The sequence below is a fragment of the Cryptococcus neoformans genome, chromosome 4 (genome assembly GCF_000149385.1).
Source record: "Cryptococcus neoformans var. neoformans B-3501A chromosome 4, whole genome shotgun sequence".
Taxonomy (NCBI): domain Eukaryota; kingdom Fungi; phylum Basidiomycota; class Tremellomycetes; order Tremellales; family Cryptococcaceae; genus Cryptococcus; species Cryptococcus deneoformans.
Window position 1 is genome coordinate 221,949 of NC_009180.1, and position 16,967 is coordinate 238,915.

A 16,967-nucleotide genomic window follows, 5' to 3' on the forward strand; every position below is an offset into this window, starting at 1 on the left:
TAGTACGTTTCAGAATATTTATGGATTATTTCTTAAATTTCTAAGTGAGCCGGCCCCTGCCGCTCTTTTTTACCCACGTGGAGACAACGGAATCAAATATGAGATGAACACGAATTTTATGACCATATTATGCATGAAACTGGGATATTTAAAGGTCAAATATTCATCCCTAGGAAGAAAGGCTTGATTCTTCAGTATCGTCTTATGAAATGTTATGTCTTAAAATACCTCCATATGCATAAACAATGGTCGTTTGAAAATGGTCGAAAAAGGCCAAATTCACCCCGACAGTCTCACCCAAAAGTTGCATTTTGCGACAAGCCCCTCGACGGACATTTGGCTCGTCTGTTTTTTTTTGCGACAAGCCCCTCGACGGACATTGGCTCGTCTCGTGACGAGACGAGCCAATGTCCGACGAGACGAGCCAATGTCCGTCGAGGGGCTTGCGTCGAGCCTACTGCCACCCAAATTTTAGAATTATTTAGCAAGAGAAAACTAGAAAATTCATATTAACGAAAATGGTTAATAATAGCCTTGCTTATAGGCCCGTTTTTATTAAGGTTTATAAGTATTACTTTGGAAGTGAAAGAGATGGTGACAACGGGGCTTCCGCGCACTTGCCACATCTTTCAAAAAGGATCAAACGGCGTGAAATGCCGAATCATAATAATCAACTTCCGAGCAGACTTGTTGCGTCGGGCATTATTCGGCTGGGAGAAAGCCGGCCGACGGTACAGCGAGGAGCTTCCGTGTCGCCTGAGCCTTGCATAGCGCCGTATCACATATAATGAACCAAATATTTAAATGCATCGCACTCTTGACTTTGCACACTCCGGTCCCGGTTTATCATTTCGTCCAGTACTCGCCACGTTCTACTTCCCCACTATGCTTTACAGATCAGCCCTAAGAGCTTCCCGATCTTTCACCCCTCGACTCGCATCAACGAACAGCAGGCTTGTCTCGTCCCTCGTCTTCCTCGAGCATAAAGCTGGGAAGCTCAATGAAGCTTCACTCAGTGCTGTGACTGCTGCTAAGACATTAGGCAATGACGTGAGTCTTTAAAGAGACGGTTTTGTACTCACTGGGCATTTCGCAGACACATGGCCTTCTTGTAGGCACCAAGTCCGAAATTGAAAATGTCCTTGATAGGACTAAAGAGTACAGTGATACAAATTTCATAATGAGTTACGCTCATTGAGCGGGATAATTGTAGGATCAAAGACCTATCCAAAATTTACTTGGCGACATCAGACACTTACTCGCACTCTCTCGCTGAACGTAAGTGCCCGTTACATGGATGCGATGCACGTCATTTACACCGACTTCTTAGCCCTAGCGTCCTTACTTGCCTCTATTGCATCAGCGAAGGATGTCTCCCACATTTTCGCAGCGCACACGGCTGTTGGAAAAAACATCTTTCCCAGATTGGCTGGATTGCTAGACACGTCTTTGGTGGGTCGTCCTAGAACACACAACGCATTTTTTAACTGAACTCCCATTACCACGGAAGATTGCCGATATTATTGCCCTTGAATCATCAGGCGACACTTTCACTCGACCAATTTATGCTGGTAATGCGGTTCTGACCATAAAATCGTCCCCCAAAGATTCTGTCAAAGTTGTGACTGTGCGATCTACAGCGTTTGACAAAGCAGCTGTTGCAAACGGATCTGCGGCCGTTGAGGATGTTGATATTATAACCGTTGACAGTGGGTTAATGTTGAATATCCATATTTCTTCCACTTATATCACACCAGCTCCTACTCAATTTGTTTCCGAAGAATTGACCGTATCTTCTCGCCCTGATCTAGCATCGGCTGCTAGAGTCGTATCCGGTGGTCGTGCACTCAAATCTAAAGAAAGCTTTGACACAATTTTGGACCCTCTTGCTGATTCACTTGGCGCTGGTGCGTTTCTTTAAATTCTGTCCTCCGAGTCTGTTTCAACTAACGCGGTTTGTCACCCATCAGCGGTTGGGGCATCGAGGGCTGCGGTAGATGCAGGATATGCCGATAACTCTCTTCAAGTTGGTCAAACAGGCAAGGTGAAGTACCGTTTCCCATGAAGTTGGTACATCGTTTTCTTAATTGTTTTCAGGTCGTTGCCCCTGAGCTATATGTTGCGATTGGTATTTCTGGCGCAATCCAACATCTGGCAGGCATGAAAGAATCAAAGATGATCATCGCGATCAACAAGGATCCGGATGCTCCTATCTTCCAAGTAGCTGATGTGGGACTTGTCGCGGATCTCTTTGAGTCCGTGCCTCAGTTAGTTAAAGAGATTGACAATGTCAAGGTCTAGACTTGAAAGAGCACGGGATGAGGCCAACGGAAGCAACGTCTGTATGCATTCCTGCGTTTTAACATTGTCCGTCATGTGGCGAGGCTCTTGACCTCCCGACTGCAATCGTAATACCTTGATTTTTCATTACCCGCAGTTTCGATACTACCTTAGGTGATCTTGCCATGAATGTGTGCAACTAGCTTTTCTGCATCATATACTAAATTGGAGGAGGACGATAGACCGCCTCCAGTGAGTGCCATGTTCCCTCTTCTTCTGTGCGGTGCGAGTGAACGTTCGCGTACTGTCTAGAGAGTTGACAAACTATACATCAGCTGACCCCTGTATAGTTATAATTAAGTATGCTACTAAAAAATGTAAAAATGGTTCCGTAAATATGGCTAAGAAGCGTGCTCATTATGGGATTAGTTTTACTAATCGTCGATTAGATGATGTTTTTATTACTCTTGCATGAAGTAGAATCCAATGCATAGAGTACCATCACTGGATAATAGTGCTGGCTTGGGGCTACATGTACATATAATTATCATCTATCCTCCATAGTAAAAGGCCATATACTACAAGGTCCATATGCATGACCTTCGACCTTGACGATAATTATATGTACATGTAGCCCCAAGCCAGTACTATTATCCAGGGGTGGTACTCTATGCATTGGATTCTACTTCATGCAAGAGTAATAAAAACATCATCTAATCGACGATTAGTAAAACTAATCCCATAATGAGCACGCTTCTTAGCCATATTTACGGAACCATTTTTACATTTTTTAGTAGCATACTTAATTATAACTATACAGGGGTGCACCGCAGTCACTTTCAGATTTAACACTCACATATACAAATAATTGACTACTGTTGCGTACCATATTATCATACTCAAACATTCTCATCAGGTCTCCTAGCGCCCCCGTTCTGCGTGCATCAGTTAGGCCATCTAGCTATCGGTTTGTGATGGCTTAAAGCTGTGACTTGTAAGTCGTTCAGTCTCACACTCTGCATGAATGTAAGCACGGCCGGGCGGAAAGGGCCACGGCCCATCCTATCCCGATGTCATCTATCATCAATCGGTGTACTGTTGCTGAAAGTTTGTAACTTATATGTTCATTGGGTTGCAGACTTGACGACTATTACGTATATATCACTCAAATCAGATTTCGCACAACACTCTTAATGAGCAGCTTTACACCAGCCTTCAGGCTGCATCATACTCACTCATCTTCTGTCTCGCCAACTGCTTCCAACGACGTTGCACCAAGTTCGCCTACCCCAAATCAGCCACATCAGTTAGCTGCTCGTTCTCCCCTGTACGCCACTTCTCCTAATTGCGCCAGTAAAATCACCAAGGGGTCCTCATTGTCTTCTTCAACCGCTCACCATGGCCTCAAATATGTCCGGCCCTCGACATCCCCGCTTCTAAGGTCGCCAAAAGGCGAATCGTTTTCAGCTTACCTCGGTAATTGGGGTTCTCAAGAGCTCATCACCTTTCTGAACATTCACAAATGTGGACAGTACTTAGCTATATTCCAAAAGAACGATATCAATGGCAAAATATTGTTAGATCTTGATATGACTGCACTCAAAAGCATGGGTATTGGCAAGATCAGCGAACGGGTAAGGCTTATTGGTGGTATCAAAGATCTTAGGAGGTGTGTCGCGGATGAATCAATCAGGGCGCCCTTCACTCAGCGTAGTTATCCATCCGAACGAACGTTGCTTCCAAGTCTCCCGTCACATAGCAACGTCTTGCTGGATAAATGGGATTGCTCAAGTTCAGCCTCCCGTTTGGGCAAACGGCAAATAACCTTGCGGCCTCCACCTCTTGATCTTCAGGGCCATATGCCTCCTAGATTGCTATCACATGCGTCCCTGGGCATTGCTACGATCGACACTCATGACATCCACACGACGAACTCAAAAATAGAAGTCTACATCCAACAAAATCCGCCTGGCCAGCCCCAATCTATGCCTACTAAACGTTCGGATAGCTTGACCCTTTGCGCAGCACCATCTCGCAATGTCGGGCGACGATCTCCAAGTTCTCGCCATTTTGAAGGCTGCAAGTCACAGACCGATGGCCTCACTACACTGAATCTGACGTTGGATCGGCAAGTGCCTTCGTCCACCATGAACAATGTGACGCTCCGGGAAGATTGCCACTTGCAGCGAGAGGAAAGGCTGCCATTATCTCATCAAGTCCCGCACTCCAGGAACGCATTCGCATCTCCTCACAAGACGTCGCTTTCGGGCCGATGCCCCCTCGCACGCGGTGATACTACTTCACATCAGCCCTCTGGACCAGCCATCGCAGAACAGGACAGCCCTGTAAATTATAGGATCTCAAATACCGTCACAAATACCAAAGAGATCTCCCAAGGAGATTTGAAGCAACCATTTGTAATGAAGTCATTAGAGTCTCAGTCACACCTGTTAGCGGGTGTGTCCGATATGAGCCATGACCCAGTGACAGATGGTTTTAAGCCCAAAGGAAAGGCTAGCGTCCCTTTGACTGTTATGTCTTCCTCGGATATCTCTGCAGTGAATGCGAACCCCGCGGCATTATCTCTTGCCGACCTTCGTCGGCAGCTCGTCAAATTTATAAACACAGAAGATGACACCATTCGTACTGTCAATGTAATGCATGTGACAAGCGGAGTAGAAATACTGGAAAGGGCTCTTAAAAAATTTGGGAAATTCGGAACTGGCATACACGGCAGCCCGGACGTATATGGCGACGAAGACGGTGACGGAACCTTGGAAATTGATGGTTGGGAAGTATACACTGAAAGCACCCCCGACGAAAGCTGTGAGTTATTTCCGCACTTGGTATGTATGTATCTTAATTGTGCAACCGCAGCCAAACCTTTATCGGAATTTAATCTGCTCAAGACATGTACATTCCATCGCGAAGGAACGGCTATCCAAGACAAAGGATTGTTTTTGCGCAAGAAACAGCGAATGCAAAAACGGAAAAATATCCAAGATTTCTTTGGTGAAACACCGCCTCCTTCTATGTCTCCTACTTCTCCAACCCTCATCACAGGGCCTCATTTGAGTCTTGTGCAAGGCAAATCGCAACCTACATCAGGATCTGCTTTTTCTTCTTCAAGTAGACTATCCACTTTGACACACAAGGGTCGAAATCGGGCCAGTATGATCAGCGTGATGTCCGGCTTGGGGGTACCAATAATTAACACGCTTCCCTCTCCCCAGGGCAACGGGCTTCGTCTCACCGGATCAGTACATTCTCACGAGAAAAAATCTATGTACAACTTCTTTGGGCATCGACCCCCTAGCGAACTAATATCGAATCACCTGACGGATTATTTTCCCTCGGCAAAAAAGAGCGATGTCGAAAAGGCCCGACATAGTCTACTCCGCTTAAGCGGCGGTACAGTCGCATATAAGAAGAGCGGGATTTATGAAGGGGATAGCACACCTGATCATTGGTCGAAGCCCGGAGATAATCAACCTCCTTCACTTCCTCCTTTCGAGCCCTCACAGGACACACTGTCTGACTCACTTCAAGCATTTGCATCCTCGACTCCTGTACATCTATCCCGCCCAAAACATACCGTAGCTTTGCGTCGAAGGCGCGACTCTGATAGCTCCTCCCGCTCGCATACGTCCATGTTGATGCAGACACGACGAAATCGGGATCACAGCGACACCACTAGTTTGTTGACCGTTGATGAAATCACCGCCGAAGTTGAGAACCGGAGGGTCAGTACAATACAAAGAGGAGACTACATTGAGGAAACGGAAGATTCATCGTCTATCGAAGGAGATACGTTACCCCAGGACGACGAGAGCAAAGGGGTTTTGCGTGCGATTTGCAGTGATAGCAACAAGCTTGTTGACAGTGGAAAGAGTTACCAAGGAGATAGTGATATTGACCAACAACATGAGTTAGAAGACGAAGAAGAAGACAAATTAGACGACGACGAAGAGGAGGAAGAAGAAGAAGAGGAGGAGGACAACGAACAGGGGAAAGCTTTTACGTCTACCGGTTGTGCGTTGTCAGATCTTGCAATCACAAAGCTGAACTAATGTTTAGCTTACAGCCAAGAGAATAATCAAATGGATCAAAGGAGCTCTGATTGGCGCTGGGTCTTTCGGATCTGTTTACTTAGGCATGGATGCACAGTCTGGTTTACTTATGGCTGTCAAACAAGTAGAGCTATCCGCCGGGAGTGCCAAAAACGAAGACAGAAAGAGAAGTATGCTCTCTGCTCTGGAGCGTGAGATTGAGTTGCTCAAAGAGCTTCAGCACGAGAATATTGTTCAGTATTTAGGTAAGAATTCGTTTTGGTGGAAAATGTGGACGCTGACTCCTTTATCAAGATTCCTCGGTTGACGCTAATCATCTCAATATTTTTCTTGAGTATGTTCCAGGCGGCTCAGTTGCAGCGCTCCTCAACAACTACGGCGCATTTGAGGAAGCGTTAGTTCGAAATTTTGTACGTCAAATCCTTACAGGGCTGAATTACTTGCATATGAGAGGGATTGTACACAGGGATATCAAAGGCGCCAATATCCTGGTAGATAACAAGGGGGGAATCAAGATATCGGACTTCGGTATCAGCAAAAAAGTTGAGAACAGTGAGTATTGACAAAGCACAACTTCGAATAGACCTCCTGAATGGCGTTATACTGACTGATTACTCCATTGATTTGCTATACCCAAGGTCTAATCACTGGCCTCCGTACTAACCGCCCGTCGCTCCAAGGTTCAGTTTTTTGGATGGCCCCAGAAGTTGTTAAGCAGACCTCATATTCACCGAAGGCAGATATCTGGAGTGTCGGCTGCTTGGTAGTTGAGATGTTGACGGGAACTCATCCATGGGCCGATCTTACACAGATGCAGGCCATTTTCCGAGTCAGTAGGGGCATAGAGTTCTGAGCAACAGTTTGAAATTGAAGCTCGCTGACGTACCCCTTCTAGATTGGCTCATTAGCCCGTCCTGCTCCGCCCTCTGATATCTCTGTACAGGCCGATGAGTTCCTCCGCAAGACTTTCGAAATTGAACACGCCAAACGCCCCACAGCTGCTCAACTCTTAAAGCATCCGTTCATTGGCAGTCCGCGAGTCCGGACAGCAGCATCGAATTTCATCAACGGAGCTATCGCCTCCGAGACAATGGAAGTGCAAGTCGTAGAAGAATCGTGAAAGACTAGATCTCGGTTGGATCGATATATGATGGGCATACATTTTCTGTATATTTTATAGATGCCCGGTTGATGTTTTATCAGATAAAATATATGTCGTGTCCATGGAGAATAATATGTTATTTTCACCCTTATGGCCTTTGACCCCACCTGACGATGTGCATCATGGACTATGATCATTTTAATATTGACATTTATGCATATATACAGACACTGGGTACAGGCTCAGAAACTTGTGATTTCAGCAGTAGTAATAAAGGCTGTAGCTGAAAGTTTTGTTCTCGAAACTCTTCTCACCACCAGCAGCTTCTGAATGGTATAATAACAAAACTGTAACAAAAATGGATTAAGAAAATGGGTGCATTCAAAGTGCGATTATTTCCCCGATTATTTCAGCGATTTTGCGATTATAAACGCGATTTCGGCGATTAATCGAACCACCTCTGGAGGTGGTTCTACTCTTTCTGAGGGGTAAGTTAATTATTAGCTGTCTGACGTATTCACAAATTACACGGCGTCGGCAGGCTCAGTGCCGTGACATGGAGACCATCGATCTTTCTTAAAACTGGGCCCTACAATTCAACCCATTGGCCATCGTGAAAGGGAAAAGACAAAAGACTTGTACTTTTTCAACGGAGACACGAAGTGGTGTATTGAAAATGTTCAGATCATGATCATGTCGCTGGCCCCATCGTTCTACGTATGTAAGCGTGTGATGCGCTGGGCTGGGTCTTAATTCACCACATAGATCGTCATCCCAAACCAGTTACTGTAAAGTATTCCCATCGGCATTGGAATGGGGGACAAAACCTAGCACTCAAAGGGGTATGAGGTTACCTCTAGTAGTTCTCATTAGGTTGGGTGGTTTGTTGGACAGTACATGTGATTTATATGTTGTTGCTATGACGAACAATGGATCAGAATGTCACTTTGTGTAGTTTGAAGGAGTGCGCAATTTAAGAGAGGGGGTTTCGGTAGTTTACCTGTTGAGATAGATGGCGTAGATGAATAAATGATGTGTTGTGACTCGGGCCCGGTGTTTGACGTATTATCAAGGCTAGGAGGAGGCATTCTCATTGGGATTTGGAGCTGAGTAAGTGTCTACTGTCAACTTTCGAAATAAAGAGGTCCATATTGCAAGAGCGCATTGGAACTACCTGGGCGCTCAATAAGACCGTAAGGCATAGGATTGCTCCATAGGGACTTTTTGTACCGTTCCTGCCTCATCCTGAAATGACGATGTTAGCAGAGGATGTGAGTTCTATAATTGATGATGGGTAGTTACGCCCTTCAGCGAGATGGGATCTAGGAATACCATCCATATTCTCCCTCGCTGGTGATAAATCAGAATGAAATGGAGGTGTAAAAAGTGGCGGCTTTTCTCGCTCACACGTTGAGATTTTTTACTTCCATAGGTTTCCTGTATGGTCCCACGGCCGCTGCTAGGTTCTATTTCAGAGCTTGCATGGTAGCCGCGACGTCATCCACTGTAGGGAGATTGTATCGACGATGATCATGTTGTTTCGGGTTTAGTAGGCGTGAGCGGATTTGCCTACAGCGGAAACGTTAGCTATATTATACAACTGTGAAGTAAAACGCACTTACATGAGGCTCTCGCTGCAGTCTTGCCTTAACTGTTAGGAGTTATTTGATATAAAAATCTACACACAGCGACATCTGCTGAATCCGCCTGAGGATTGCCGATCACAGTAGTTGACGGCATTTCAACTCTGTCAAGTTGGTGGACTCTGCTATCTTCGTTAAGGCCGATCACAGTAGTTGAAGGCATTTCAATTCTGTTAAGTTGCTGGACTCTGCTATCTTCGTTAAGTTCGGACATACCGACCTGAGCATAAATAGAGGCGTCTCCAGGCGCAGACAAAAGGAATCTGATGAGATGATAAGACTCGGCTGCAAATGGGTAACAGATCGAATGCCTTTGAGTCCCCAGACGGATTGATGTCGATGTTTGAAGCCAATAGACGGCATAGCCAAAGCGCGGTTATAGCTGCGAAGGTCGCTTCTGAAGCCGGCTGCATTCTAGGTGATTTCACAGAGGTATGATCAAGGGGACTGGGTAGAAGGGAGGCGTACCTTCCGAATTACTGGTCGAAAGCTTAGCTCGTAAAGTTCAGGTTCAGGATCTGTAGGCAGAGGTAGCTGTACAGCTTCATTGGCACATCATGTATTGTAGGGTTAGCAGCTGGAGAGCTTTGCCACTTCCGGTCGCCATCCGCATGCTCGTCTATCCAAAATCTAACATGATATTTTGGGCATAATACGTCACAGGCAGCCAAGTTATGGCGATTGCTGTTTGTTGTTTGGTTCGAGGGGCCATAAAACTCGGGGGCACGTCACCGCCAGGGAGAGGATTTGGAGGACGGTGACGGTTGGATGAGTGTGACTGAGGAGGTACAGTTGAAGAAGGCGGGTCTCCAGGGTGTTTAGGGACAGGGGATGGAAAGAGGAGTCGTCGGGATAGGTGCGTTTTAGCGGAATAAAGGCAGTTAAAGCAGTTTATAGTGCAGTAGAAGGTCCAGGAATCCGTGGCATGAGAAGATACGTATAACAGAAGAAGAAACGTAAAGGAAGTTCTAGAAACGGAAGGTTATTCCACGAACGACGACGAATAGGGAAGCTCACGGTGCGATTTTTTTTCTAATCGATTTTTATAAAAATCGGCGATTTAGCTGTGAGTGGCCCAGGTGACGTTAATAATTTCAAACCGATTTCTGGACCTCGGAGTTAGGTAAATCTCCGTCTACAAAGAGATGACCAGAGGTTCAAATCTCCAGAAAAAGCGAGAAGTTCCATGTCATGACATCAGGCAAAAATCGATAGAAAATCGATGTCAAAAGGTCGATTTTTTTTTAATCGATTTTTTTGTAATTAGGATTATTAACAAAAATCGATCAAAAATCGATGGAAAATCGATGGTTAATTAAGCGCCAAAAATCGACGATTTTTGAAAAAAAATCGCATCGTGAGCTTCCCTAATGAAACCGGGGCGGCGGCGATATCCGCCATGCATATGAAAAAAAAAAATCCATGCCTTCAGGCACGGTCACGATTTTTTTTGGCGACGTTTTTCATGTCCATGGTTCGATGCATGCACGTCTGAAAAGGGTATAGACATGTAGAGACGATTTTCGTCTACGTAACGGTGGCGGTTGAATGGGAGGTTGTGGGGGTCACGGATGAGAACGAAGGCGAAAAGTGAGGAAATTTTCAAAGGTGACACGGGGAATATTAATATATAAAGATAAGTTAGATTCTGTTTGTATATTTTGTCTCCCTGAAACCGAGGGATTGATCTGCTGGATGGTAGATATGATGCTTTTGGACCACTGTTTCTTTCGTTCTTATTTGTCTAAATGGACTACTTTATATTTATACATGATGTCAATACCATCTAAACAAGTCCCATACGCTTCGTTACCATCTGTCCGACGATATGCTTCGACCTAGTCTTGCGATATGATGCGAATACCAGCTATGATTAAATATGAGCAACTTCGTAATGCTTTGCAAAGTAGAATAGCGACTAACACGCGCGTGCAGAGGGGACGTTGGGTCTAGGCGATGACACAAAGGGTCATGCCACCAGGGTGGGCCTCCTGGTTGCGAGGAGCTTCAGAAGAGGAAGTGGCGGCAGAAGTGAAGGTGGTGAAGATGGCAGTGAAGGCGTCCATTATTGTAACTGGTTGTGGAGTAGCGATGGTTGGTTGCTGGTCGGTAGTGAGGATTGAGTTGCTGTCTAATGAGCGAGAAAAAGGGGGAAGCCTCGAGCTTTTTATATGCCATTGCACTGTGGTGAGGGCACCGGGTAATACTTTGATGATAATTTGAGAGCTTGCCGAAGAACAATAAGAACTACATATCCTGCCGGAGAACAATAGAACATTTTGAAAGCCTTTGCCGATTAAACAAAAAGACACTCGGCGCTGATGCTGGAGAAACAACAAAAGAAAACTTAGGTTTTGGCGGAATCTGCAAAAAGCGTAAAAGGCCTCTCTCTTTCATTGTTTCTTTGGCATCAGCGCCGAGTGTCTTTTTGTTTAATGTGTCTTTTTGTTTAATCGGCAAAGGCTTTCAAAATGTTCTATTGTTCTCCGGCAGGATATGTAGTTCTTTATTGTTTTTCGGCAAGCTCTTAAATTATCATCAAAGTATTACCGGGTGCCCTCACCACAGTGCAATGGCATACAAAAAGCTCGAGGCTCATTAGTCCAGCTCCTGTTCCTTCAGGCCTGGCTATTCGTTCCTCATAAGTCCAGATTCTGTTTCGTCAGCCTGGCAATTCCTCCATCTAGCTCTGCTAGACTAGATACCTTTACTTTCTATTGTCGAGTCCTACATCATCCGAGTTGAGCGCCGCGCAGCTACGCTGACTGAGACGTGACGCCTGTGACACTTTAGCATCACATCCCAAGCTTCAAACTTAATGCTACAAGTACAACTGTAGACGAACGATCGAGAACACAACTAAAGTAGCATAGGGTGCTTTCCAGCTTCCTCGAGGACACAGATGCAGCTGCAATTTCACGGACTTGTCAGAGGGCTATCTCTTCCAGCAATAGCCTTCAACGGATAAGTGAGGAGGACGGAAGGTAATGAGAGGAGAGGACAACAATAGTGGATCGACGAGTACTTACAACTATGAAATGGCAGTCATACACATCTCAACCTCTGCTGACTCCTCGTTCTCACATTAACCAGTTCCACATCTATCTGCGTCGTCGGAACTCTGTAGCAAAGAAGCTTGTAGAAGGTTGACGATTTCTTTATCTCCGTGTATCTCCTTGCCCTCTCGAAGACTGATGAACAAGGCCGCGGCCGTAGATAATGAGGTATGCTCGGACGCGGACTGAAGCGGAATAAGGAAGGGTCATAGCCATAACCATGCTGACAAGGAAAGGAAATGGTTAAGAATGAGTACGGATAAAGAAGGTAAGGGCCTGTTCGGCAACCGCGAAAAGTGATGACTTTGCCAAAGTCACCAGCCAAATTTGATTCCGTCCAAAAAAGTCACGACGTGAGATCACCGCCGTGACTTTGACGCTTTCGTCCTGTTCGGCGTCGAGTATGACTTTTGTCCCAAAATCACCGGACAAACTCACCTCGATTTTGAGGCGAGTTTGAAAAAAGGCCAAACTCACCAGTCAAAGTCACCAGGTACGCGCACGGTTCGATTCAGATTTTTGGTCCCGGGAGAAAGTCAAATCACTGGTCACAGCAAAAACTCATACCCTTCTGAAAGTCACAGAAATTTTTTGAAACGCGCAAGAAGTTGCCGAACAGGCCCAAAGGTAGGGCGGAGATTATTTTTTGGGAGGTCGAGCGGCGATAGCCACGTGACATGACACCACTACCTACTACTGCCTGTTAATGAAACCTGTATGCCACACAAATTGGCTCGTTCATCAGAACCGCTGGCAACGAACGAGATGGACCATACCAGTAATAATAGATGCAACCAGTACTGCTGTGGAAAATCGAACAAAACGGCCAACTGAAATGATCAATGGCCCCTCCGACGAATGAAAAGCCAGACGAAATGGTCTGGATGGAGTGGTAGGCACGGTAGTACTTACACGGGATGTTTTTGATTCCTCTTATGGGTGGAATGTATTATTAGTGATTATGAGCTTACGATTGACAGTCGTTCATTAATAAGGCGTGACAATTAGAATTGTAATATGATGCGTACTCATTCTCTTCTCCGTAGGACGAGTATCAAGAGCCATCCTTCTTGCCCGTCACATCATTTGCTTTCTTCAGGAAGATAAGTGATCAAGAGAAAATTTCAGCAACATCACAGACCATGTAATCTTGTTACTGGGTATCAACGCAAACAAATGGCTGGCGTACATTCTCGTAAAAAGACCGACTTTCATGCCAGCCAGCAACAGTGTAACTTGGTCTGCCACATATTTTGGCGAGTAATAATGCCGCATACTGCCGACTATTTGGGATCTTTTGTCCTTAAACTGAAACTAAAAAGTATTGAGCCTCGTTGATCATCTCTCTTTCATCTTCTACTTCGCTTCACTATCCAGCTTCCAAGATGTCCGCCGCCGACCTAGACTATTTTTCAGAAGATGAGCAGCGTGAGATTGAAGCTGAGCTCGACACTGGCTTCAAGGACATTGAGGAAAAGTGCGTGATCTCCATCAAATGATTGCGACCTTTTGTGACCATGGATTTGACTGATTCACCACCATTTTAGGTATGCTGTGACCGCCCAGAAGGGCTTTGAGACGATGTTGGTCGTCGACAACATTCCTATCGTAGACGGTAGTAAGAAGCAGAGACTGTTGGAGCGATTGAGACAGACATTCGCCAAAGTGGGCGCGCCCATCGAGGAGGAAAGTATAGACATGCCTTGGAACGCAGCAGCTGGTACTAACAAAGGGTACCGGATCGTCAATTCCTGTTTCATTATATATGTTGACTTCTCTTTTCCAATAGTTTCGTTTTCCTGACATACCCCGATGTGAAGGAAGCGGAAAATGCCGTCCACACTCTCGACGGTGTATCCTTTGGTAAAAACGTGCTGCACGTAAATCGATTTGGAGACATTCAACGCTTCGCCAGTATGCCTGTTGGAGAGGGCGATCTGCCATCGGGCTGGAAAGAAAAGGAGTATATTGAGAAGGTGAAGTTTGGTAACTGTCTTATGCTGTCGGAAGCGACTAACATTTTATCAGGATTACTTGCGAAATTGGCTTGGGGATATTGCTGGGAGAGACCAGTATGTAACCTTCTGGGAAACAGAGGTTACTGTCTGGTGGAACGGACGCAATGGAACCGCCGAGGCATTAAAGGGGCCCGACGGTAAACCTGTGAAGAACAGTGTGGGTCTGATTTGTATCTGTTAATCATCAGTTTGGTTGTCATGATGTTGACAGCTTAAATTTAGAAATGGGGTGAGTTGTACCTACAGTGGTCCACCATGGGAACCTACTTGGCTTCGCTTCATCGTGTTGGCGTTGCCCTATGGTCCGGTCCCAAACTCGATGGACCCATTGGCGTCAATGTGCTCAGATTCACTCACCCCAATGTTCGGCTTATCCAATTTTCCCCCTGCGAGAATTATCTCGTTACCTGGTCAGAAGATCCTCTTCCAAATTATGAGAATCATCCCAATGCAGCTCTGCGAGACACTTTCGGTCCTGAAGACGAAGGAAACCAGTATGTCATTTGGGACATCAAGACGACACGTGTTCTTCGGACATTCCCTGGTGATAAATCTGCAATTGGGGTAGATGATACTCAATCCCGCATGTCGTGGCCAACCTTCAAGTGGTCTGCGGATGACTCGTATATCGCTAAGTGCAATGTCGGCGCGGGGATTTCAGTGTATGAACTGCCCACTATGGGATTGTTGGATAGAAAGAGTATCAAAATCGAGGGGGTACAAGACTTTGAATGGTGTCCTATGAGCCAGAAGGATTTGATAGCGAGACAAGAAGGAAAGGGAAAGGAGTGTGTTCTAGCCTTCTGGACCCCTGAAGCTCAGAATCAGCCCGCTAGAGTGAACATAATGGCTGTACCAAGCCGGACGATCTTGAGATCAAAGAACCTGTTTAATGTCTCTGAAGTACGTGTCATTATTAGCGTGATATCAACTTGCTGATTTTTCTCTATCCCAGTGTAAATTCTATTGGCAGAGTCAAGGTGATTTCCTTTGTGTAAAGGTTGATCGCCATGCTCGAAAGGCCAAATCCAAAAAGGCAACTTCGTGCAATTTAGAAATTTTCCGCATGCGCGAGAAAGATTACCCTGTGGAGGTTCTTGAATTTAAAGGCATGTTCATCCAGTTAGAGCTTGTTAATTGAGGCAGCTGACCTCTGTCTCCAGATTACGTTCCGCAATTTGCATGGGAGCCTTCGGGCACTCGCTTTGCCATCGTTCTCCAAGCAGAAACAAATCTTCCATCGGTCTCAGGGGCGTCGACCAAGTACAGCATCGATTTCTATCAGCTTGATTCCAAGAAGGGAGATTTCATCGCAATTAAACATCTTGACAGCAAAATGGCCAATACTCTCGTCTGGTCACCCAAGGGTCGTCATATCGCATTGGCCACCATAGGATCGTCCAGCAAGTATGATATCGAATTCTGGGACCTTGACTTCACTATCGACGAAAGGCGAGAGGCTGCTGAGCTTGGGGCTAACGTAACTATGTTGGGCACTGGGGAACATTACGGCATCACAGAGATTGCTTGGGATCCTAGTGGACGGTACATTGCGACTTCTGCATCTACATGGCGACAGTCCGTGAGTGATAATTGTTGCTGTCAGGATTATTAATCTAATATACTTTACAGCCTGAGCCTGGCTTTTCTATTTGGGATTTCAAAGGTCAACAACTTCTGCACGAATCACGGGATCGTTTCAAGCAGTTCCTTTGGCGGCCTCGTCCTCCTACGCTGCTTAGTAAGGATCAGATTAAGAAGGTCAGAAAGGAACTTCGAGAATATTCGCGACAGTTTGATGAAGAAGATGCTGCGGAGGAGAACCGAGGGAGTGCCGAGAAGCTCGCCCAGCGTCGCAGAGAGATCGGCGAGTGGAATGCTTGGAGGACTAGGAACAACGACAGGCTGGCTTTTGAACGCGAGAACAGAGGCAAGTCAAAGGCAAAGATCGATGTTAAAGGGCAGGAGGCACGGGTTGAGGAGTGGGTCGAAGAACTTATCGATGAGACTGAGGAATTGTCGATGTAACTTCAGTGGTCTCGTATGATGCATCTTTTTTGTAACAAATTGTCTATCCCTGAATCTGCTATCTGTTAGTGCTTGTGCATTACTACCGCCTATTCATCAATCAATAAGAAATACGATGTACTTGGGGCTAATTTTGGTTCTTAAACCAACATAAATGGCAGAGCAGTCGCAATTGTTGTTCTCGTCCTTGTCCATCCTTCGCAGTCTTGGGGACTATTCCCATATCTCTTGGAAGTTCTTTAGCGGATGCCGCATCGGATTGTACGGTTCCGTCGTTGTCTTTATGCCACATTGGGCTATCAGATACTCCGCAAAGATCGCACTTTTCTACGTTTGTTTCTGTTTCTTCTAACTTCAACGATGATGGCGTGATGAGCTCCAATCGCTTAGCCTTGCGCAACAGCGGGAACGCAGAGTTCCAAGTCGGAGATTTGTAGGCGCCGATGTACACTTGGAACGCAGTCTGAAAACATCTTGTTAGTAGATGCTTACATCAGTGAAATCTTTAAATACTGTTCCCACGCACTTCACCACCATCTGGCTCGACATCAAAGATCTCATGAATAACGCGTCCGCTGAGGTCATGCGATTTGCACCACACTCCTGCGCTCATAACACCTTCGCTGTCTTTAAATTTGACAACAATCTCGTTGTGCGACTTTCCCGGTTTCGCCTGAGTTATGGATCAATCAACCGTGCCGTGAAATACTTAATAAAGAGCTTACAAGGTTGAATTCAAACCCCAACGTCAAACCGGATTGCCATGCACA

General features: G+C 45.8%; 4 protein-coding genes across 4 annotated transcripts in view; 3 read left to right on the forward strand and 1 right to left on the reverse strand.

Annotated features, from left to right (window-relative positions):
* Positions 1-885: 885 nt before the first annotated feature.
* Positions 886-2,301, forward strand: CNBD0620 (hypothetical protein; the record flags this gene model as incomplete). Its single annotated transcript, XM_770920.1, has 8 exons — positions 886-1,050; positions 1,097-1,158; positions 1,214-1,278; positions 1,331-1,452; positions 1,511-1,709; positions 1,758-1,907; positions 1,971-2,044; positions 2,098-2,301. The coding sequence occupies 8 exons, from the start codon at positions 886-888 to the stop codon at positions 2,299-2,301; spliced, it is 1,041 nt and encodes a 346-aa protein (XP_776013.1).
* A 1,172-nt stretch (positions 2,302-3,473) lies between these two features.
* CNBD0630 (hypothetical protein) lies at positions 3,474-7,470 on the forward strand (the record flags this gene model as incomplete). The annotated part of the gene is made up of 6 exons (XM_770921.1): positions 3,474-5,106; positions 5,158-6,312; positions 6,365-6,595; positions 6,645-6,902; positions 6,989-7,179; positions 7,246-7,470. 6 exons carry the CDS (start codon positions 3,474-3,476, stop codon positions 7,468-7,470), a joined length of 3,693 nt encoding a protein of 1,230 aa, XP_776014.1.
* A 6,066-nt stretch (positions 7,471-13,536) lies between these two features.
* CNBD0640 (hypothetical protein) lies at positions 13,537-16,197 on the forward strand (the record flags this gene model as incomplete). Its single annotated transcript, XM_770922.1, has 8 exons — positions 13,537-13,628; positions 13,699-13,884; positions 13,941-14,127; positions 14,180-14,326; positions 14,392-15,072; positions 15,125-15,278; positions 15,333-15,751; positions 15,802-16,197. 8 exons carry the CDS (start codon positions 13,537-13,539, stop codon positions 16,195-16,197), a joined length of 2,262 nt encoding a protein of 753 aa, XP_776015.1.
* Positions 16,198-16,324: 127 nt separating this feature from the next.
* Positions 16,325-16,967, reverse strand: part of CNBD0650 (hypothetical protein) — a gene marked incomplete at both ends in the record, with an annotated part of 1,997 nt that continues 1,354 nt past the window's right edge. The window contains 3 exons of the mRNA XM_770923.1: positions 16,325-16,660; positions 16,724-16,870; positions 16,923-16,967. The exon at positions 16,923-16,967 is cut by the window's right edge and continues 300 nt beyond it. Of these exons, the coding sequence (XP_776016.1) occupies positions 16,325-16,660; positions 16,724-16,870; positions 16,923-16,967 (528 nt within the window). The remainder of the gene's footprint in view (positions 16,661-16,723; positions 16,871-16,922) is intronic.